This window comes from Carettochelys insculpta, chromosome 23 (assembly GCF_033958435.1).
Source record: "Carettochelys insculpta isolate YL-2023 chromosome 23, ASM3395843v1, whole genome shotgun sequence".
NCBI lineage: Eukaryota > Metazoa > Chordata > Testudines > Carettochelyidae > Carettochelys > Carettochelys insculpta.
The window spans coordinates 1,479,911-1,501,494 of NC_134159.1; the positions used below are offsets into that span (position 1 = coordinate 1,479,911).

General features: G+C 64.9%; 1 protein-coding gene across 8 annotated transcripts in view; it reads right to left on the reverse strand.

Annotated features, from left to right (window-relative positions):
* HSPG2 (heparan sulfate proteoglycan 2) overlaps positions 1 to 21,584 on the reverse strand; it is a 186,844-nt gene that overhangs the window by 123,070 nt on the left and 42,190 nt on the right. For 5 of the 8 annotated variants that reach the window (XM_074975580.1, XM_074975579.1, XM_074975577.1 and 2 more), the window contains exons 4-18: positions 20,744 to 20,818; positions 13,458 to 13,567; positions 13,079 to 13,137; positions 12,503 to 12,663; positions 11,933 to 11,971; positions 9,863 to 9,988; positions 8,455 to 8,751; positions 7,463 to 7,582; positions 6,733 to 6,864; positions 6,388 to 6,532; positions 5,628 to 5,779; positions 5,114 to 5,260; positions 4,444 to 4,607; positions 3,838 to 4,017; positions 3,110 to 3,306 (exon numbers count right to left, since the gene is read on the reverse strand). In XM_074975580.1, the coding sequence (XP_074831681.1) occupies positions 3,110 to 3,306; positions 3,838 to 4,017; positions 4,444 to 4,607; positions 5,114 to 5,260; positions 5,628 to 5,779; positions 6,388 to 6,532; positions 6,733 to 6,864; positions 7,463 to 7,582; positions 8,455 to 8,751; positions 9,863 to 9,988; positions 11,933 to 11,971; positions 12,503 to 12,663; positions 13,079 to 13,137; positions 13,458 to 13,567; positions 20,744 to 20,818 (2,104 nt within the window). The remainder of the gene's footprint in view (positions 1 to 3,109; positions 3,307 to 3,837; positions 4,018 to 4,443; positions 4,608 to 5,113; positions 5,261 to 5,627; positions 5,780 to 6,387; positions 6,533 to 6,732; positions 6,865 to 7,462; positions 7,583 to 8,454; positions 8,752 to 9,862; positions 9,989 to 11,932; positions 11,972 to 12,502; positions 12,664 to 13,078; positions 13,138 to 13,457; positions 13,568 to 20,743; positions 20,819 to 21,584) is intronic. The other 3 variants (XM_074975582.1, XM_074975576.1, XM_074975578.1) reach the window with 2 other exon arrangements.

The following is a 21,584-nucleotide window of genomic DNA, read 5'->3' on the forward strand; positions in this document are numbered from 1 at the left end:
GTTAGCCTTGGCTGAGAGAGAGCGAGACCAAGGAGGGGGCAAGGCCCTGGCTCTGGGGGCCCCTCAGGGCCTCCTCTCCCCAACATGGATTTGACTGGCTGCACTGACTCCTCTGTACGACGCTGTGTCCTGTCGGCTAATAAACCCGCTGTTCTCCTGCTGAGTGAGAGTCACTCCTGCCTGCAGATGGGGTGCAGAGCTTGGGGGACCACGAACCCCATCACACAGGCTCCATCCCAGATGCCTTTCCACACTAGGAGAACAATGGAGGGAGGAACCTCAGGGTCTGGAGAGGGGCCTGAGATTCCTCCCTCTTTGTCTTCAATCCAGCTCATCGCTTCAGGAGCATCTCTGTTAGAATCATAGAGTGCTAGGACTGGAAGGGACCTCGAGAGCCCATCATGTCCAGCTCCCTGCCCTCATGGCAGGACCAAGTACTGTCTAGACCATCCCTGACAGACATTTATCTAACCTGTTCTTAAATATCTCCACTGATGGAGATTCCAGAATAAAGACACAGTTAGAGATGCACATGTCCTAGAACTGGAAGGGACCTTGGGAGGTGTGATGGAGTGGGGGATACCTGTGTGTGTGTGTGTGTGGCTCACAGAGGGTGGGGGGCTCCTGCTGAGGGTAACCCTGACAACCAGGTAACACCTTTGTACTGCAGACAAAGGAGGAGGTGGAGCCTGAGGGGTTTGAATTGGAACTGGGAGTTGGAAGCAGTTAGTCTGGGCTGAGGGAGAGAGAGACAAAGGAGGGGGCAAGGCCCCGGCTCTGGGGGCCCCTCGGGGCCTCCTCTCCCCAACATGGATTGGACTGGCTGTCTCTGCCGGCTGTACTGACTCCTCTGTACGACGCTGTGTCCTGTCGGCTAATAAACCTGCTGTTCTTCTGCTGAGTGAGAGACTCTCCTGCCTGCGGACAGGGTGCAGAGCTTGGGGGACCCCAGAACCCCATCACAGGAGGTCATCTACTCAAGTCCTCTGCCCTCTTGGCAGGACCAAGCACCATCCCTGACATCTATTCACCCCAAACCCCAAACAGCCTACTCAAGGATTGAGCTCACAACCCCGCGTTTAGCAGGCTAATGCCCAAACCATTGCATTCCCCCTATCCCTCAGTCTGGAGCTGAGCCTGGAAGGATCACTGATCCATCCCATCCCACCCCACCAAAGGAACAGAGGTGACCACGTTAGTGCGTATTCTAACAAATCAAGCCAGCAAAACAGACTGCTGGTTGCTCCGTCCCAACAAAGGATGTATTCCAGAGACTCGTAAGACAGAGGCAAGCCTGCATCAAGGACTTTGTGAATGAGGTGTACAATTGGATTGCCTTAACAATTCTACTCCCACCCTATTCCTTCCTTCTGTCCACGAATAAACCTTTAGAAATCAGATTCTCAAGGCCGGGCACAGAGTGCCCTTTGGCATCAGATCCGACCTGGGGAGACCTGTGTGGACCTGGTGAGACTGGACACATGGGAAGGAGGCGTACTGGCTGCAGCACACAGGAGACTGGCATGTCTGGGGGAATTACTCGTGTGACTTCGCGCTGGCCAGTTTGGTGGCAGCGCTCTGCGGGCCTGGGTCTAGTGAAGGACCCCCAGACTTGGCCTGTGGGTAGCCCCGTTCTGAGAAATTCGTCCTGATTTGGCTCTCAACTGCGCCCAGAAAACCGGCCAACGTTACACCTGGCATGTGGCTGCCCTGGGGGATCAGAAAACCCTGCGTGGATTCGGTGTGATTGGTTTTCACCACCTCTCGCCTGTGGACGGGGGGAGGGGGCTGGCTGTGGTGCAGGGGAAGCTGGAGCATCCCAGGCGATTGCCTGTGCGACGTCTTGCTGGCCAGAGAAGTGCCCTGGGTGACTGGTTTGGTCCTCGCAGGGAAGGACCCCCCAGCAATGCACCCTGGTTTGACCCTGTGACGCAGGTGCTGGGGGCTCTGGGCTCTGCACAGGGATCTGTCGGTGGGTTCTGAATGGGGCTCTGTGGGGGGAGGTGAGGTTGGTGGGGGCTCAGTGGGGAGCTGCTGTGGGGTTCCAGGTATTGTGGGAGTGGGGCTCCGTGGGTGAGGGTCCAGGTGCAGACAGCTGCAGCTTCTGAGTGGGGCTTATTGGGGGCTCAGCAGGAGGGGCTGGAGGCACAAAGGTTGGCTGGATGGGGGAGCAGCTCCCTCCAGGGGGGTCCTTCCCCTGCGCTGAGGACCAAGGGGGACAGGAAGTGGGGCAGGAGGGATGAGGGTCTGCAGAGCTTCCTGCAGCTGGGAGAGAACTCGGGGCGGGGCTGTGGTGTGACTCAGTCCCAGGTGTGCAGGGATGAGGAAGTCCCGTCTCCCCCACCCCAGCTGGGGCTGGCAGTGGAGCCCCACACAAGGTAGGAGAGGTCCTATACCAGCCCTGGCCCCTGCCCCAGGGATTTACCTCTTCGCCAGCTGCCCTGGCACCCAAACCACCCCGCTGGGGAGGGTCACATGACTGCTCCTGGGGCTTCCCCCCCTCTGCCTCCCACCAGTTTTCTGCGAGGAAGGCAGGAACTCTGCAGGGATGACGCACTCTGCACATGAGCAGCGGCACAGAATTCCCTCAGGAGCAGCCCCTCCCCTCCAGCTTCACGGCAGCACCTCCCCCATCACCGCAGCCCCCCTAGCTACAGCGCCCTCCCTGTCACTGCAGCCCCCCACTTCTCAGCTCCATCCTACTGCAGCAAACCCCACTTCCCTACAATGCCCCAGCAATGCCCCTCGCCTCCCTGCGGTGCCCCACCTCCTTGCTGAGCTGCAGCACACAGAGGGTACCCCGCGGCAGACACAACAGGTGGAGGGGCCAAGGCATGCAGGAGGCACTGGGGACCCACAGCATGCGGGGCGGGGGGCGTGTCAGGCACTGGGGGACCCACGGCCCCGCAGCAGAGGCCCAGCCCTGCCATGAAGGACTGCAACAGGTCTGACCCCGGCGGACATTGCTGCAATGATGGTGCGTCTGGGCCATACCACGCACGAGGGCAGGGGAAGGGCCAGCCCACAGCTCCTTCCCCTCCCAGGCCCATGACAACAGGGCCCTGAGCTCCCCGGAAGCAGGAGCCCCCCCTCAGGCCCCCGACAGCACCTGCACTCCTCGACGGCCCGTGCCACGCCCTGGCTGGTGGACTCGGCTGTGGTGGTGTCCATGGTGATGTCACTCAGCCCCACGCTTGCCATCCTGTTGTCGTAGACCGTCTGCACCAGGATGCCCTGCAGGTTCTGCAGGGCCAGGAGCAACGTCTCCCGGCTCACCGAGGCACCCGACTCGTGCTGCCAGTTCTCCTGGAAGGCCCAGTGGTGTGGTCACCCTCCGCGCGCCTGCCAGGTGCAGGGCAATACGGACTGGGCATCTTGGCACGGCAGCCAGGAGGCCGGGGGTGCGGCAGCTCCACCCGGGCTGCAATACATGGGTGAGCAGGGGACCCCCCGCAGTGGGGAGCTGGCGGAGGAAACCAGAGCAGCTGCTCCTTCTGAGGGCAACGTGCCGGGTGCAGGACGCAGCCCAGCTGAAGAGAAGGGGCGGGACTCCGTCTCTCTTCTCCTTCCCCCTGGCGTCCCACTGCCTCAGCCTGCCTGGGAGCTGCCCGCAGGCAGGCGGGGCACTTGGTGAGCCAGAGAATAGCCTCACTCACCCGTTGGGCCTGCTTCCTGCCAGCCGGCGCGAGCAGCTAGACAGCCCCACCACGCGGCTTGGAACCCCGTGGCAGCAGGCACGGGGGAAACCACCACCCCACGTGCTGAGGGCGCAAGCAGCAGGCACAGACGGCCCAGCCCCAGGGCACGTGGGGCTGGGGCCTCTCCGGCAGCACCCACCTCTGAGAAGTGAATCTGGCGCTGGTTGACGACTGCTGGCTGGGTGGGCACCTGCGCCCGGTAGATGAGCTTCTGCCCGTTCCCCACAATCACCACGCTGGGCTTCTGCACAGGGTCCGACTGGCCGCGCGCCAGCCCGTAGCGCACCTTGAACCTCAGGTACCCACCGTAGGAGTCCACCTGCAACCAGCGCCAGCTGAGGTCACCGCACAGCCAGGAGCAGGCCACTGGGGACACCCTGGCAGCACTGGGGCTGGATGGTCCCTCCTCCTGCCAGCCCCTCCCTGGCCCTCAGACGGGTGCTGCCCATCAGACTCCCCCCACCGGTCTTCACTAGCCGGGACCCCCAGAGCTCGCACTGTGAGTGGCCAGTCAGGAGGGGACGCCCTGGCCCTCACCCCAGCCCGGAGGCGGCTGCTGGTGGCGGCTGGACGGCCGTGACTATCAGGCCCCTTGGCTCTGCAGCACCAGCCGGGCCCTGGGCTGCAACACCGGTCTGCCACGCGTGGTGGCACAGGCCCCAGCTCAGCAGTGCGGGCGATTCCCTGTGGCATGAATCGCCCCAGCCAGACGACTCCCCAGACGCGCCCGCTCCCAGCACTTCACCTTGTCGCCCAGGAACTGGGCAGGCAGCGCCCAGAAGGAGTCATGGGACAGGAACCGCCGGGACAAGTCCACGAGCTGGAACTCCTGCCGAGCAGGGTCGATCTGCAGCTGCGTGGAGGAGAGGGGCAGTACCCCGGGCTGCGCTGGCATCGTCACGTTCACGCCTGGCAGGAGGAAGACAGGCTGAGCTCCCCAAGGGCAGCTGCCCTCCTGCCCCAGCGGGTGAGAGCCCTGCCCCGAGCGAGTCCCCAGTGCAGCTCTGCCCTGGTCCTTGGCCATTCACAAGGGCACCCCAGGCACAGGCCAAGAACCAGAGATGGGGCTGACTGGCCAGGGGCCAGCCGAGGGGATAATTCCCTGCCAATCCCTCTCCCCAGCCACATCTGCCACCACGCTCTCCGGAAGCTGTTCCCCAACTGCCTTCCCAAGCCAGGCCACCCCCCCAGCCCACGTCGCTGCACGGCCCTGCACCCCACACCCGAGGCTGGGCCGCCCTGAGGAGCCCACCGCCCTGGCCAGGGGTGTGCTGCCCAGCGAGGTAGCCCCAGCCAGACTGTCCCGCTGGCAGAGCCCCAGAGCTATGCCATGGCCAGAGAGCCAGAGGGTGTGCCACAGACAGGGCCTGCTTAGCTCCAGGCTGAATTGGCAGCTGCCCCTGCCAGTCCCTCACCCTTGAAGTCCTCGGGCGTGTCAAAGCGCAGGTGGATCTGGTCTCGGTAGCGGCTGGTGCCCCGGCAAGTGGTGGTGATGCCAAAGCAGAAGCAGGCCAGGCACTTGGAGGTGCCTTCAACGTGGAAGTGTCCTTCGGGGCAGGGACCTGCCAGGAGAGAAGGGACCTCAATGGCACCCTGGCAACCTGGGGGCACGTCCCCACGGGTGCCTCCAGCCCCACCCAGTATGGGGGTGAGCAGGGAAGTGCCGTGGAGCTCACAGCAGAGGTGACCAGGAACCTTTGGCACCCCAGGAAATGTACAGCCAGAGGAGCCCCAGAGGCCCTCAGCTCCCTGCCCACCCCACTGCCCCTCCAGGCTCTCTCTCCGCCCGGGCACAGTGAGCACAGAGCTGGGGAGACCACACAAAAGCAACATTCCCCCCGGCCGGCTCTTGGCCCTGCACTCCTTGGCCAGGCCTGAGAGTGGCATGGCGGGTGGGCAGCCCCGGCCCTGGCTCCGGCCCCAACTCACCGTGCTGAGGCGTGAGGCTCAACACGCCGTCAGGGATGCCGAACACCATGCCCCGGGTGTTGATGGCTTCGCAAGTGTAGGCGCCCTGGTCAGCCTCCTTCACGTCCCGGATGGTCAGAGTCCCGTGGCCGTTCTCGCTGCTGATGGACACCCTGGGGAGGGGAGGGAAGGGCAGTGCCCCCACATCCTACTGGAGGGGGCCTTGGAGAGAGGGCCCCAAGTGCTGCAGAGTCCCTCACAGTCCCCCACTGCACTCTCACTGCAATGCCTCTCCCACTCTGCAAAGCTCCCACCAACCGCCACTGCATCCTCATTGCAATGCCCCCCCGTGCTGAGCCCCTCATGCCAAACCCCACTGCACCCTCACTGCACAGTCCTTCACACCACCCTCACTGCAACACCCCTCTGCCACAGCACAGCCCCCACTGCAACACCCCTCTGCCATTGAACAGCCCCTCAGACCAGTGCCCACTGCACCCTCACTGCAACACTGCACCCTCAATGCAGTATCCCTCAACCACTGCACAGCCCTCACTGCAACACTCCTCTGCCACTGCAGAGCCCTTCAGACCAGCCCTCACTGCACAGTCCTTCACACCATCCTCATTGCAATGCCCCTCTCCTACTGCACAGCCCCCACTGCAACACCCCTCTGCCGCTGCAGAGCCCTTCAGTCCAGGCCCCACTGCACCCTCACTGCAACACCCCTCCCCCATTGCACAACCTCCACTCGCTCGGGTGTCCTGGGCCCCCCAGCTACCTCCTGCTGGCAGGGATGTGCCCCCAGTTGAGTCTCCAGGTGATGATGGGGGTGGGCACGCCGATGGCCACGCAGTGGAAACGTACTGTCTGCCCGGGGGCGGCCTGCACAGACTCCTCGGGTGGCGTGATGACTTGGGGTGGTGCTGGGGGGAGGAACCAGGTGAGGCAGGCAGGCGTCCCCCACCCCACCCCACCCCACAGCAGCTCCAAGAGGAGGGCAACCTGGATGCCTGAGGGTTCACAGCTCCTCACCCCACCTCCCCAAGGGGAAGACCCCACTGCCAGTGTCTGAGTGCCCCCCACCCCGGGGAAGGCCCCGCTGCCCGCCCAGGCCCACACTCACTGCAGCCGACCTCGTCGGAGCGGTCAGGGCAGTCGGCCTCCTCGTCACACTGGTAGCTGGCTGGGATGCAGGTGTGACTGGACACGCAGATGAACTGGTCAGGGCCACAGGTGTCACCCGGCCCCTTGGTAGCTGCGGGTGTGCAATGAGAGGGAGCACGATCCTGTAAACGCCTGGCTGGGTCCCCCGCCTGCCCCCGCCCAGCCAGCATCACCCGACACATGCACGGAGCTGACCAGCCGGCTGAGGAGTGTCTCGGTGCTGGCTAGAAGGGGTGAACTCAGTCGGGGCTACGCCTGTGCTGCCTCACTTATGTCACACAGCGCTGGCTGCATGCCCAGCACCCAGCTCCCTGTCTCCGCCAGAGGGAGGCACCCAGGGACAGCCCATTCTCCTCTGCCGCCCCATGGGCAAGGCAGCAGCTCTGCAAGCATCCCTCTCCAGCTGGCCTGGCCACATGGGCCCTGGCAGTCCCTCGGGCCCACTGCGGCTCCCTGGTACTGCAACGCGGCACGGTAGCACCCAGACACGAGCTGCGCCCTCCTACACAGCCCCCCACCTTGGCCCACCCACAGCACTCTGCCGCCACCCAAGTCGGGCAACCACTCCATCCAGCCACCCCGGTCGGCCTCCAGTGCACCCTGGAGATCAAAGCTACAGCCTGGGCTGGCGGGGGCCAGCAGGAGCCAGGCGGGGGAGGGGCCGGCGGGGCGCCGTCCCCCACACTCACGGCAGTCCATCTCGTCAGAGCCGTCCCCGCAGTCGTTGTCTCCGTCGCAGCGCCAGAGCTTGAGAGCACAGTGCCCGTTCCGGCACTTGAACTCATTGGGCTCACAGGGGGTAGGGGTGCCTGTCAGGGGAGGGGTCCATCAGCGAGCTGCCTGGGCCCCCTACTGCAACCACATCGCCCCACACTGTAACGTGAGACAGCCCCTCCTCTGGCATTGCCCCTCGAGCCCCCTCCCAGCCTCGGCACCAGCCCAGCTGCTCCGGCCCTTGGCCCCGCCCTCTGTGCCAGCCCGGCTGCTCCAGCGCTTGGCCCCGCCTTCTGTGCCAGCCCAGCTGCTCCGGCCCTTGGCCCCGCCCTCTGTGCCAGCCCGGCTGCTCCAGCGCTTGGCCCCGCCTTCTGTGCCAGCCCAGCTGCTCCAGCGCTAGGCCCCGCCCTCCGTGCCAGCCCAGCTGCTCCGGCGCTTGGCCCCGCCCTCTGTGCTAGCCCAGCTGCTCCAGCGCTTGGCCCCGCCTTCTGTGCCAGCCCAGCTGCTCCAGCGCTTGGCCCCGCCCTCCGTGCCAGCCCAGCTGCTCCGGCACTTGGCCCCGCCCTCCGTGCCAGCCCGGCTGCTCCGGCGCTTGGCCCCGCCCTCCGTGCCAGCCCGGCTGCTCCGGCGCTTGGCCCCGCCCTCCGTGCCAGCCCAGCTGCTCCAGCGCTTGGCCCCGTCCTCCGTGCCAGCCCGGCTGCTCCGGCGCTTGGCCCCGCCCTCCGTGCCAGCCCGGCTGCTCTGGCGCTTGGCCCCGCCCTCCGTGCCAGCCCGGCTGCTCCGGCGCTTGGCCCCGCCCTCCGTGCCAGCCCAGCTGCTCCGGCGCTTGGCCCCGCCCTCCGTGCCAGCCCGGCTGCTCTGGCGCTTGGCCCCGCCCTCCGTGCCAGCCCGGCTGCTCCGGCGCTTGGCCCCGCCCTCCGTGCCAGCCGGGCTGCTCCAGCGCTTGGCCCCGCCCCCTGCCCCCTACCGCAGTTGAGTTCGTCGCTCCCGTCCAGGCAGTCCTGCTCGCCGTCGCACAGGTGGTCGCGGGGGATGCACTGCTTGTTGTGGCACACGGCTTCGTCCCGGCGGCAGGGCCGCAAGTCCAGGGGGTGCCGAGACGGCGGCTGCCTGGAGGTGACGAGCCGGGGCGGCATAGTGGCTGGCACCCTCCTGGTGGTGGGCATGGGCGTGGTGGGCATGGGCGTGGGCGTGGGCATCCGGGTGGTGGCCGGCTGCACGGTGCTGACGGGCGGGGGAGGGAAGGTCTCTGGTTCCTGCAGATCTGGAGGTGGACGGAGAAAGAGCTGGAGCCCCGGGAGAAACGGGCTGGGAGCCCAAGCAGGGAGCTGGGGTTCAGCCGGGGGCTCTGGGCTCTTGGGCTGGGCCAGACCGGGGGACTCCGCTCGAAGGCCAGGGGCTCTGGGGCGAGAGCCAGGCTGGCTGCAGGGGGGCTCGGTGGGCAGGAGCTGCCGCAGGCCCCGGTGGGATCTGACCCTAGGGAATGAGGGTGTGTCTTCCCGCAAGCTCGGCGGCTGGCCGGGGTCCGGCAGCATGGAGGTCCCCCGGCCTGGGCCCTGGGCCTTTGCTAGCACTGGAGTTCCCCACGCAGCCAGCGGCTCTCCCTGGCACATGCGCCCAGGGCAGGCTTGGAGCACAGCGGGCCCATGGGCAGAGCCTTTGTGGCACGCAGGGCACATTCCTGCTCCACTGGCATCCCAGCCGGTGCCCAGGCACGGGGCGGCGCCTGGCTGTGCCCAGGGGGTTCTGACAACTTGGCAGCCCGGGCAAGCCCAGCCCTGTCCCCGAAGGTCACAAGTGGCCCCTCTGGCAGGCAGTGCCACGCTGGCACTCCTCGCTGGGGCATTCTGTGGGGTGGGAGGGGCCAGCCCCGGCTCTAGGGCGCAGGTGCCCAGGAGCTCCCAGGCCCTACAGCCAGAGGCCCCAGAACAGGGTAGGTCCAGCTGGGCGCAGAGCTCAAGGGGCCTTCAGGCAGGTGAGCCTCAGCTGAGCCAGTGCCTGTGCTTCCCAGCCCGGGGCAGAGGGCCTGGCTCACAGCGACAGGGGATGGTCTGCACCTGCCGCAGGGGCACAGCAGTCTCGGTGCCGCGGCCCCACGGTCGCCGGGGAGGGGGCTGCAGCCTGGAGCTGCTGGGAGGTATTTAAGCCCATGCAAGGCCCTGGGGCCCTGAGGGGCTGGTGCCACGGCTCCAGCCACCCGTGCGTGGGTGAGGCTGGCTCTGGACTGCGTGTGGTTCAGAGGGGGGTGGGTTAGAGGAGGGCCGTACGCCATGGGAGGGGCTGGGCTGGGCTGGGGGGATCCAGCGAGGTCCAGCTCCTGTTCACTGGTTCTACCTCCGTCAACGCCCCCCCCACCGCCGGTCCCCCCCACGAACCGCAGTCCAGCTCGTCCGACACGTCGCGGCAGTCGGGGCGGCGGTCGCAGCGGTACTCCTTCTCGATGCACTCGCCGCTGCCGCAGGCGAACTCCTCCCCGGTGCAGGCACGCACGGCCAGGGTCACTGCAACGGGCCGAGTGAGAGCTGTGGGACCCCACCCTGCAGAAAGCCCCCTGCCCGCGAGCCTGGGCTCTGCTGACCTCACCTCCGCCAGCTCCCGGCCTGGCAACTCCCCTGTCCACAGCCTTCTCCCCCACAGGCTGCAGGGGACGCCATGCTGCTGCCCGCCCCAGTGGCGCCCGGCCCGCCTTCCGGCCTCCCACAGGCAACAACAGCTCCGACTGATCCCACCTCCCTGCACGGAGACCCCTCCTGCCCCCTGCCAAGCCAGGGCTAGGACCCTGCGCCCACAGTTCCCTGCTGCGGGGTCAGAAAGCAACACAAGCACTGCACACGGTTAGAGGCAGGTGCCAGGTACACACCCCACGTGCAGCACCACGCACAGCTCACGGGGCACACATCAGGTGATACACGCCACAGTACGCACACCCCACAGCACACACCAGGTGGTACATGCCACAGGACGCACACCCATGGTACACAGGCCAGGTAGTACATGCCCCAGAGCACACATCCCACAGTACACACGCCAGGCAGTACATGCCACAGGTCACACATCCCACGGTACACACACTGGGTGGTATATGCCATGGGGCGTATACCCCACGGTACACACACCAGGTGGTACATGCAACATGGCACACACCCTGGTACACACACCAGGTGGTACATGGCACAGGGCGCACACCCCTGGTACACATGCCAGGTGGTATATGCCACAGGGCACACACCCCATGGTACGCACCAGGTGGTACATGGCACAGGGCGCACACCCCTGGTACACACAGCAGGTGGTACATGCCACAGGGCACACACCCCATGGTAGACACCAGGTGGTACATGCCACAGGGCACACACCCCACGGTACACACACCAGGTGGTACATGCCACAGGGCACACACCCTGGTACACACACCAGGTGGTACATGCCACAGGGCGCACACCCCTGGTACACACACCAGGTGGTACATGCCACAGGGCACACACCCCATGGTATACACCAGGTGGTACATGCCACGGGGCGCACACCCCATAGTATACACCAGGTGGTACATGCCACAGGGCGCACACCCTGGTACACACACCTGTCATGGCACAGGCCCCTCTGCCCACTGCACCCAGTGAAGCGAGTGGATGTGGACTCTTGCCTGGTGGGCCTCTGCACTGAGCCCCCCAACCTTGGCGGGCAGCAGTGAAATGGAGGTTCGGGCCAATGCTCTGCTCAGTCCCAGGAGCAGCACCGACAGGCCCCAGAGCCCACGTGAGCTAGAGAGAGCTGGGGAAGAGGAGCTCGTGACTCTCCCAGAACCCAGGAGCCTCACCGGCCCATGCCCACGGTCCCCAGCTCCATGTGCCTGCAGAGAGGCACTGCGCCATGCCAGAGCCAACTGCCCGGGGAAGCTGCCTGCCGAGCGCCCCCCAGGGCCTAACGTCACTGCCCATGAGCACCCCAGCAAGACCCCTCACTCACTGGCACGGCACAAAACAGCTGGGGCAGCCCAGCGCTGGGGGACATGGAGCCAATGGGGCACGGCCCAGTGCGGGGGGCAGCATTCACCTAGCGGCAGCACCCCAACACGCGGGGTCCCCGAGCCCTCCGGCGGGAGGGGAAAGGAGCTGCCTCTGCCTTCGTGCACAGCCCAGAGCAGCTCGTCCTCGGGCTGGGCTGCTGGTTCTTTGACCTCCCTCCTGCCCGCCTCTGGGGCAGGAGCCGGGGGCCTTGGGCACTCAGGGGCAGGGCCTGGTACTGGCCCTCCTCAGGCTGAAGGAGCCCAATGGCAAAACCCTGCAGCCACCCGGCTCATGCCACTTAGTGGGGGACACTTGGAGGGCCCAAGCGGCTACAGACAGGACCCCATGAACGGGAAAGCAGGGCTGCCCCCCAGCTGCCAGTCACACTGCCAAGGCCTCCAGGTCCCCCAGCACCTGCTGCCTCCCCCAACTCACCTGGCAACTCCCTGGCAAGGGGTGGAGGTGGGGTCTGGGCTGCAAGCGAACAGAGGATTAGAGCCAGGGCAGATGGGCCTCCCCACTGGCCCACACAGGCTGCTGGGGAGCGAGGGACCCTGGCCCGGGGCTGCCCGGCCCTGCCCAGTGAACCTGGAGGAGCTGCCCTCCCTCCCGCCTCTCTGTCCAGCTGCTCGGCGACAGAGCCATGGCCGCAGCCCAGCACAGGGAGCACTACCTGCCATCTGGGCTGCGGGCCGACCCCCGGCCAGGGGCCAGGCTCGAGCCAGGCTGGGTGGGCCTCGGCAGTGAGCAGACAGATAGTGGCACTACAGCTGGACGGATGGACGGACACAGCCCAGGAACACACAGGGAGCAGCCTGGCTCGAGGGACTGGGCCCTGGAACAAGTCTGGTCCTGTCCACGCAAGCCAGGCCAGTCTGTGCCACCCCCGGGTGCTCCGCCAGACCCATAGCATGCCACGGCGGGCACAGGCCCTGCCCCCACCTAGCCTGCCCCAGAGGAGTCTCCCAGCAGACTGCTGCCCCATGGTCCCTAGGCCCCACTCACCAGCCCCGAGGCGCCGGAACTGGAAGCCCTGCGTGGAGGTAACGTAGGAGGCGATGGAGCCGCTCTCCACGACAGAGTAGAGCACTTCCTGGATCTTCCCCTCGTCCACGTTCCCCTCTGAGCCCACGTCCAGCTCCACAAAGACGTCGCCGTCGATTTCCCTGGGGAGAGCAGGGCAGGGGCACGCCTGGGCTCCGGCTACTGCGCCCCACTGGGCAGGAGCAGGCCCAGGCAGGTGCATGGCTGCCTCACGTGGTCCTGGTTCTCTCCCCTGATATCAGTGATAAAAGCCCTACTACTGCCGCGCAAATGGGGCTGCTCCTTCAGCTCCCACGCTGCGGCCCTCTGAAACATCTGCAGCCTGAGAGGGGCTCTGACCCACGCCCCCGCCCACCCCCACAGTGCTTCCAGCTGCCGGGGGCACCTTTGGGGGCAGCGTGCGGCTCCCCCGTGCATGCTGGGAGCGAGGCATCCGGGAGGGAAAGCACCAGCTCAGACAAAACGCCCATGCCCAGGGGACCAGAGGAGCCTCCCCTGCCCTCTCCGCCCCATGCACCTGGCAGGGAGCTCACTCACTTGATGAACACCACGCTGACCACCTGCTCCCCGCCGATCTTGTAGTACTCGGACTCCAGCTGGGGAGAGGCACACAGAGCGTTAGCAAGCAGGGTGGGCAGCACTGCCTAGGGGCGAGAGCGGAGCAAGCAAGCCAGGCCTCTGCAGTTCCGGGATCTTCCCCCACCCCAGGTCCCCTCCATTGCAGCACTAGTGGCCCTGCCCAGAAAGGGCCTCGGGGCCCCGTGGGTGATGCGCCTGCGCCCTCTCGAGCCGGAAGCCGCGGCGTCTGGGCTGGGCAGCGGGCGCCGACGGGCCCGGATGGCGCTGAGCAGGTTGCTGCTGTGTGGGAGTCACAGGGCGCGCTGTCAGGGAGGTCCCTGGGCGGAGCTGGGCTCACCGTATCCACCACGGCCTCCGACACCTCCCGGAACTCCTGCGAATTGGCATCCTCCAGGCGCGGGCTGTAGTCGATGGACTGGGTGAAATTCACCAGAGCCCGGAAGTAAACTGGGCGTGTGGAGAGCAGAGAGGGCCAGGGTGAGAGAAGCGCACAGCTGTGCTGGAAGAAGCAGCTCTAGGGCCTCTGCCCCGACCTGCATCATTGGCTGTCTGCAGGGACCCCCCGGCCCAGCCCTGAGATGCAGCTGCCTCTGGGGGGGGTTCACCACAGCAGCACAGCAACACGGTGCCACAGGGCAGGGGTGAGGAAATCTACAGGATCCAAGTGAACCTGGCAGGGCCCTGGCACACCACAAGGCCCCTGCTGGGAGGGACCCGGCAGCCGGCAGCCAAAAGGGCCGAGGGATCGTTAATGCCAGGAAGGGGCAGGACCCTAGCACTGTGTGGAGGCATTGGGGCTGCCACTGACGGGCTCCCCCGCTGAGCTCCCAGCACAACCCCTCCCTCCCAGGGCGGTATCTGCCCAGCCTAGGGTGCCTGGGCAGGCTCCACAGGCTGCGGGGTGGGCAGGCCCAGCAGCTGGAAGCAGCCCCAGCCTGGGCCTCCTCGCAGTGCCAGCTGTTCCCTCCAGTGAGTGCCGAGGCCCAGGGGTCAGGCCCAGGCGAGGGGCGGGGGGTGGCAGCCATGGAGTTCAGCTAACTGCACCCACGAGCTTCACACGCCCACAATGCCAGGTGTGGCCTGGCTCCAGCTGCCAGAGCTCATCCTGCGCTCGCAGCTGCCTGCCATGGGCCCCTCCCCAGCACCAGCTGCCCAGCTCCTCCCCCAGCACCTCCGGCCAGGCCAAGAACCACACCCCAGTCCCCCCAGCCCATGCCCACCGGAGACCTCCGTGCCCCAAGGGGCTGCAAACACACCCCCGGGTGGGGCCAGATGCAGCCAGGCCTGAAGGAAGCTGCTCGCACCATTGATCCAGTCACAACAGTGCCGGGGTTTTGCTAACCCACCCCTCAGTGCTTGAGACCAGAGAGCTGGTCTCCAGGCCTTCAGCCATCACTCCAGGCAGGGCAGGGGCCCATGGAGACCAAGGGCCAGGGTAGCTAAGCTCTGACTGGGCCCTGGGCTGTGCCTGCGGGCAGCACCCACCTGGAGCTTTGGGGCTTCGCCAGGAGAGAGGCGACGCTGGGGCGTTAGGGTGCCCTGCCCCAGTCGCCACTCAGTAACATGGACCCAGCCCCCACCACCTTCAGCACCAACAAACCCCTGGAGTTCCTCCCCCAGCACCAGCTGCACAGCTCCTCCCCCAGGGAGAAACCAGGCCCTGTCCAGGGCCCATAGCACCTCTCGAGCAGGGTGCTCACAGGCCACGGCCGGGGCATGTGGCAGAGTGGGACAATCAGCCTGCGCCCCTCTGGGGAAGGAAAGGCCTGGCACAGGAGACCGGACTCCTGGGTTCTATTCCCATCTGGGGAGCGGAGGGGGAACTAGTGGGTCAGAGCAGAGGGCTCAGAGCCAGGACCCCTGAGGTGCTTACGCAGGTGTGGGAGGAACTGACCCCCCTGGGATGCTGCGTGACTGTGCAAGGCAGAACTAACGCTCCCCTTTGAAATCTCTGCACACAGAATGCGGGATTTCAACCCGACCGGTTCCTCTTCCCTCACGTCGGACCTGCCGTGCTGCTGTCCCGGCTCCACTTTGGGCCATGCCAATTACATCACAGCCACAAAATCTGGTCTCCAGCTCTGCTGCTAGCAACAGCAGAGAAAGGGCCACGCCCACGCCACCCTGGCTGCTGCGCTGCTGCTGGGGGCAGAGCGGGGCACCCAGCCAGCAGCTTCTGCTGTGCTGGCACAATTGTTGCCATCCGTGGCGTTGCAGACACACCTGCTGCGAAGCATTTGAATAGCCAGGAATGGCCCAATCTGGCTCGGTTATTTTGAGAAAGAAAATACGCGGGGGTCTGCCCAGCTTTAGAATCGTGTGCAAAGAAGTTTGGATTTTGGGCACAGAGCTACCCCCGGGGTGGAGAGAGGAGTCAGCTTGGGCTGGGCTGGGGCATCAGGGCTCCTAGCAAGTTAAAGCTGTTTGAAAGCGTTTTGGGTCAGAGTCAGACTCCTGCAACTGGTCGAATTCCTTCCCCAGGTGCCCCCATTTACCCTCTATAAAGTGGGAAGACCAACCCTGACCTGTAGGAGAGGCCGTGCAGAGCTTTGAGATCCTTGCAGGGACAGGATAGATGTCACTGTGCCCATTGGTGCTTCCTGCCCCTCAGGACGTGGACAGCCTGGTTCCTGCCTGCGAGCACAGGGGCTGGGGTGCCTGGAGGGCAGCTGCAAGGTACTGGAGCCAGCTGGGGGCAAGGCAGGGGAGCAGAGGCTTCTCGCTACCCCAGGCCTGGGCTGGGCTGGGCTGGGCTGGGCAGGGCAGGACGGAGACGAGGCCCAGGCATGGGGCAGGGCCCCCTTTCAGAACACAGCAGCTCCCAGACAGCCACCCATTTCAGGCACCCTCAGCAGCCCAGCAGGTCGGGTCACCTGCAGGCTGGGTGCAGCGGCTCCTGCCTTGCCCTGCTGGCTCACAACCCCAAGCCTGCCCTGCCCAGGCGCCCCTCCTGCAGCCCCGGGAACACGGGCTCCCGGCAGGCACACAAAGAGCCCATTGCATGGCAGTGCCCCGTGCCCACGGCTGGCTGGGGGGGTCTCTCCACACACACTCCACGTGGCCAAGCGGGGGGCGGGGGAGCAGCTCTCCCTACAAAGCCCCTTTTCTTGCAGCAGTTGGGGGGTGGCCTGGAGCCAGGACACGTCCCCGCTTGGTCGGTTAGCACCCAGCACTCTACTCGCCCACAGCCTGGCCTCCCGCCGAGGCTGGGACCTCTTCCTCCATTAGCCCTGGGCCAGCCCCACGCGGGAAGGGGGCTCTCTGAGGCGTGTCCCAGCCCCTGCGTCAGGCGCCAGCCACTGGCTCCGGCCTCATGGCCCGAAGGCTGGCAGTGAGCCAGGGCCTGGGCACAAGGGGCTGGGCGCCTACGCTGCTCAGGCCTAGGGGCTGGGGCTGCACTGCAGTACCCAGTGGGGGGGCCTGCCCCCCAGCACCAGGACTGGCACTGAGCTGGGACCGCTCCCCTGGCTCCCGCAGGAGGTTCTGGCGGGGAGCCACCCTCCATCTGCCGAAAGGGTGCCTGGGGTGAGCTGCCCGCCGATGGGCACCCCGAAGGTTCCTGACAACCACTCCCAATGGCCCTGGCAAAGAATGGAGCCCACAACACCCGGTGCCAGGCAGGGGCAGTGTGATGGAGTGGGGGGGGTGCATGTGTGAGTCAGGCTGGATGTCTGAGGCAAGCAGCAGCTCCCAGTGGCTAAGGATGACCCTGGGGCTACAACTGGCAGATAACACCTCTGCCTGAACAAAGAGCAGGGAGGAGCTGAGCTGGGTTTTGAATCGGGGGCGGCAGTTAGAGGCGAGGAAAAGGGAGAGCTGGAAGGCAGCCAGCCTGAGGAGGAGGAAAGCTACACCCCAGAGGGGCACCCCTCGGGGTCTTCTCCCCAGGACGGGTTGGAAGGACTGTCTCTGGCTGCTGTACTGTCACTTCTGTGAGAAACTGGGCATCTGTTGCCTAATAAACCTCCTGTTGTACCTGCTGAGTGAGAGTCTCTCCTGCCAGCGGACGGGGTGCAGTGCAGGGGGACCCCTGAACCCCATCACAGGCAGGCAGCTGGTGCCCCGGGCACTGGGAGTGGCATGCTGCCGGGCCCTGCATGCACTCGGTCCCAGCCGACAGCACCCTGCTCCCTGGCTTCCCCACCAGCCGCCTTGCAAGGAGCCCTCAGTTCCTGGCTGCGCCCTTTGCACTTGGCTGGGGAGGACGATGGAAAAAACGCTTCAGAGCACGGAGCCCTTGGCCTGCTGCGGCTGCGGCTGCGTCTAGTTACAGCGAGTCAGCCTCTCCACAGCGGCGCGAGCTGGGGGTCCTGCGCCAGCCCGGCTCCCACAGAAATCGCCCCCCTTCCCCTCCGGCCAGGGCTCTCAGGTGACCCAGGCCCTCGCTGCTCCCACCTGGGACCCCCGGAGCCGACAGCAGGAGCCCAGCCCCACCCAGGGCAGGCTGCAGTAGTGGAGTGGGACATGGGGTGGGGGCGTCACACTAAGCCTGGGCCCTGGGGCTCGCTGCGCAGGACACGCTCCGAGATCATGGGCACAGCAGATGCCCCCGCAGAGGCCAGGGGGCCCCGTACTGCCCAGCTCACCCTAGGGGCTCTGAGCCAAAATCAGGCTCGGGGCCAGGGGGCAGGAGGCCTGGCCAGGGGAGAGACCTGGCCACGTGATGTGCCCAAACCAGGGAGGCAGAGACCCCACTCCAGGCTGCGGTGGGAGACGCTGGCAGGCGCTTGGCCCAGTGACTGTAATTAACCACTGGAGCAATCCCACAGGGTCCTGGGGGATTCTCCATCCCTGGGGTGCCCTACACGGGGGTTGGGAAGGGACAGGAGCGGCTGCTCTTTGGGGTGGGGTTGCACCCAGGGCTGCAGGGCAGGGGGCAGGAGAAGAGGAAAAAGGCAGAGACATAGGAACTGGCTATGCTGTAGCATCCCCCTGTTTTATGTGGGTTCCCTCCCTGCTGCCTCCAGCCCTGGGCCCCAGGTCCTGGCTGCCACCCAGGCCTCCACCGCTGGCCCTGCTCCTGGGGTTCTGGCTACCCCTCAGGCCTCCACCTCCAGCCCTGCACCCAGGGTCCTGGCTACCCACCAGGCCTCCACTGCTGGTCCTGCTCCTGGGGTCCTGGCTAGCCCCCAGGCCTCCACCGCTGGTCCTGCTCCTGGGGTCCTGGCTACCCCCCAGGCCTCCACCGCCGGTCCTGCTCCTGGGGTCCTGGCTAGCCCCCAGGCCTCCACCGCCGGTCCTGCTCCTGGGGTCCTGGCTACCCCCCAGGCCTCCACCGCCAGCCCTGCATCCAGAGCCCTGGCTACCCTCCAGGCCTCCACCGCCGGTCCTGATCCTGGGGTCCTGGCTACCCCCCAGGCCTTCACCGCCAGCCCTGCACCCAGGGTCCTGGCTACCCCCCAGGCCTCCACTGCCAGCCCTGCTCCTGGGGTCCTGGCTACCCCTCAGGCCTCCACCGCCGGTCCTGCTCCTGGGGTCCTGGCTACCCCCCAGGCCTCCACCGCCGGTCCTGCTCCTGGGGTCCTGGCTAGCCCCCAGGCCTCCACCACTGGCCCTGCACCCAGGGTCCTGGCTACCCCCTGGGCCTCCACTGCCACCCCTGCACTCAGAATGACAGTATCCCAGGGCTGGAAGGGACCTCAGGAGGTCATCTAGTCCAGCCCCCTGCCCAAAGTAGAATCAACCCCAACAAAATCATCCCAACCAGGACCTGGTCAAGCTGGGACTTGAAAACCTCTAGGGATGGAGATTCCATCACCTCTCTAGGCAACACATTCCAATACTTCACCTCCCTCCTGGGGAAGTAGTTTTTCCTAATATCCAACCTACATCTCTCCCTCTGTAACTTCAGACCATTGCTCCTTGTTCTGCATCTGTCACCACCGGAACAGTGTCTCACCCTCCTCTTTAGAGCTCCCCTTCAGGAAGTTGAAGGCAGCTATTAAATCACTTCTAAGTCTTCTATTTTGTAAACTAAACAAGCCCAAATTCTTCAGCCTCTCCTCATAGGTCTTGTGCTCCAGACCCTTAATCATTTTTGCTGCCCTTCGCTGAACCTGCTCCAGCAAATCCACATCCTTTGTACACTGGGGGGCCCAAACTGGACACAATATTCCAGATGTGGCCTCACCAGTGCCGAACAGAGGGGAGCAACCACTTCTCTAGATCTGCTCTAAATGTTCCCCCTAATGCACCCTCGTATGCCGTTAGCCTTCTTGGCTACAACGGCGCACTGTTTACTCATATCCAGCCTTTCATCCACCATAACCCCTAGGTCCCTTTCCATTGTACTGCTGCAGAGCCAGTCGGTCCCCAGCCTGTAACAATGCTTGGGATTCTTCCGCCCCACGTGCAGGACTCTACACTTCTCCTTGTTGAATGGCATCAGATTTCTTTTGGCCCAATCTTCCAATTTACCCAGGTCACTCTGGATCCTAGCTCTACTCTCCAATGTATTTACCTCTCCCCCTAGTTTTGTGTCATCTGCAAACTTGCTGAGGGTGCAATCCAGTCCCTCATCCAGGTCATTAATAAAGATGTTGAACAACACCAGCCCCAGAACACAGCCTTGCTGCACTCTGATTGAAACCCACCACCATCCAGATATTGAGCCATTGACCACTACATGTTGGGCCTGACCATCAAGCCAGCTTTCTATCCATCTTCCAGTCCAAGGATCCAATCCATACTTCCTTAGTTTATGGCTACCCTGGGCCATCCTTATGGCTGTCTTGGCTACTCCCTGGGCCTCCAGCGCCAGCCCCCTCCCTAGAGTTCTGCATACACAGCGCGCAGCTGCCTGGGGCACCTCGTGCCCTCCACAGCTGCATGCTCTGAGCCAGCCTGAGGACAGCTGTGAGCTGTGGCCAAGCTCAAGCTCTGCCCTAGGGCTTCCTGTGGGCAGGTCTGTGGTCCGGACTGACAGCCTCACTCCACATGCAGCCCTGACCAAGTGTGCTCTGGAGCAGGCAGCGGCTCCGCCTGTGGCTCTGGGACGGGGAGTCGGGCACAGGCACCAGTGACCCACAGCACGGAGAGCTGCCAACCGCGGGAAGGGATCTAACGCTTCCTTTGGAAGCAGGCCCTGTGCAGTCTGTCCCTGAGGGGCGGCTCCAGTGCCCCACACTGCAACCTGTCCCGCGCTGACTGGGCAGGCAGCTTCTAGGACAGCTGTTTCTCAACAGAAAGACGGGCTCTCGAGTAACTGAAACGGCTCCCAAAGCTCGTCGCTTCCTGCCCAGCAGCTCAACCCGCTGTGGTGCCACCCGCCTCGTTGCCCCCTTCACTCTGGGGCAGCTCCCTAGCTGGACTACAGCTCCCATGATGCACCACAGCTAACCCCCACACCGCACAGCCTTTTGGCACCAAGAGGGGAACCAAGTGCATCATGGGAGTTGTGGTCCGACTAAGGGACCTGGCCTAGACAGGAGAATTGGAGCTTGAGAGAGCTGAACTCCAACTCCTATGAGGCATTGCAGCAAAACTTCTGACTCCACATCTTCTGGCTTTCAGGTTTTTATCAACGCAATGAAGTTTTCCACTGACCGCCCCTTGCCCCTCCCTGACGAGCTCGGCCTGCACCCCACTTTCCAAGCAGCCCAGGCCCCCGAGCCCTTCACTTACTGAGCGGGGCCTCATCGTCCGGGTCAGCCACAGTCATACCCGCCAGCAGGGGCTGCCCTGCTGGGCCCAGGTGGGCTGTACCCCCAGAGCAGGAGACGGAACAAGATGGGGCATGGAGAGAGACAGGGCAGGGGAGGAAAGGAAAAAGAAAGAGGGTCAGTTACTGAGAGAGAGAAAGAGCTACAGCCAAGGCCATGCAGAGCCAGTGCCAGCGACCTGAAAGCCAGGGCCAGCGCCACCACACCAAAGAGCCGCTAGGCAGAAGAGGAGGCCCCAACCCTGAGAAAGCCAGGCCACTGCCACCTCACGGAGCCATGCAGTGCCACGCTGCCTCCCAGCACCACCCCATGCACAGCCCCAGTGCTTCCCCCCACCTCACAGAGACTCCAGGCTTCCCCTGCTGGGGTTGTCTGAAGCAGCAAGAGGTGCCCCAATCTGCAGGGTTTCAGGTGGGCATCCTGGCCCAGGCTAGTGTAGGCTGGGCTGCTGTTTATTTAATTAAAGGGTGTCCCTGACAGTAGGTAACTGCTGACCACCCCGTGTGCTCACGTAATGGCCCGCAGGCAGACTCGAACCTGGGACCTCTAGAGCTTAGTGCAGGAGCCTCTCCAGCATGAGCTAAAAGCCACCTAAGGCTGCAGAGGAGACTCGTTCTGTCTCTGTGTAAGTGGCCTAGAGGCCACTCCATGGGACAGTGACCTCACCCACCAGCAGGTGCATGGGTTCCATTTGCGCTCGGTCCCAGCAGATGCTCTGGCCCTGAGCTCAGCCTGAGAGGCAGGGCCCCGCTCCTGGCTGGATTCCAGCTGCAGGCAGGAGCCAATCAACCCTGGCAGGCAAT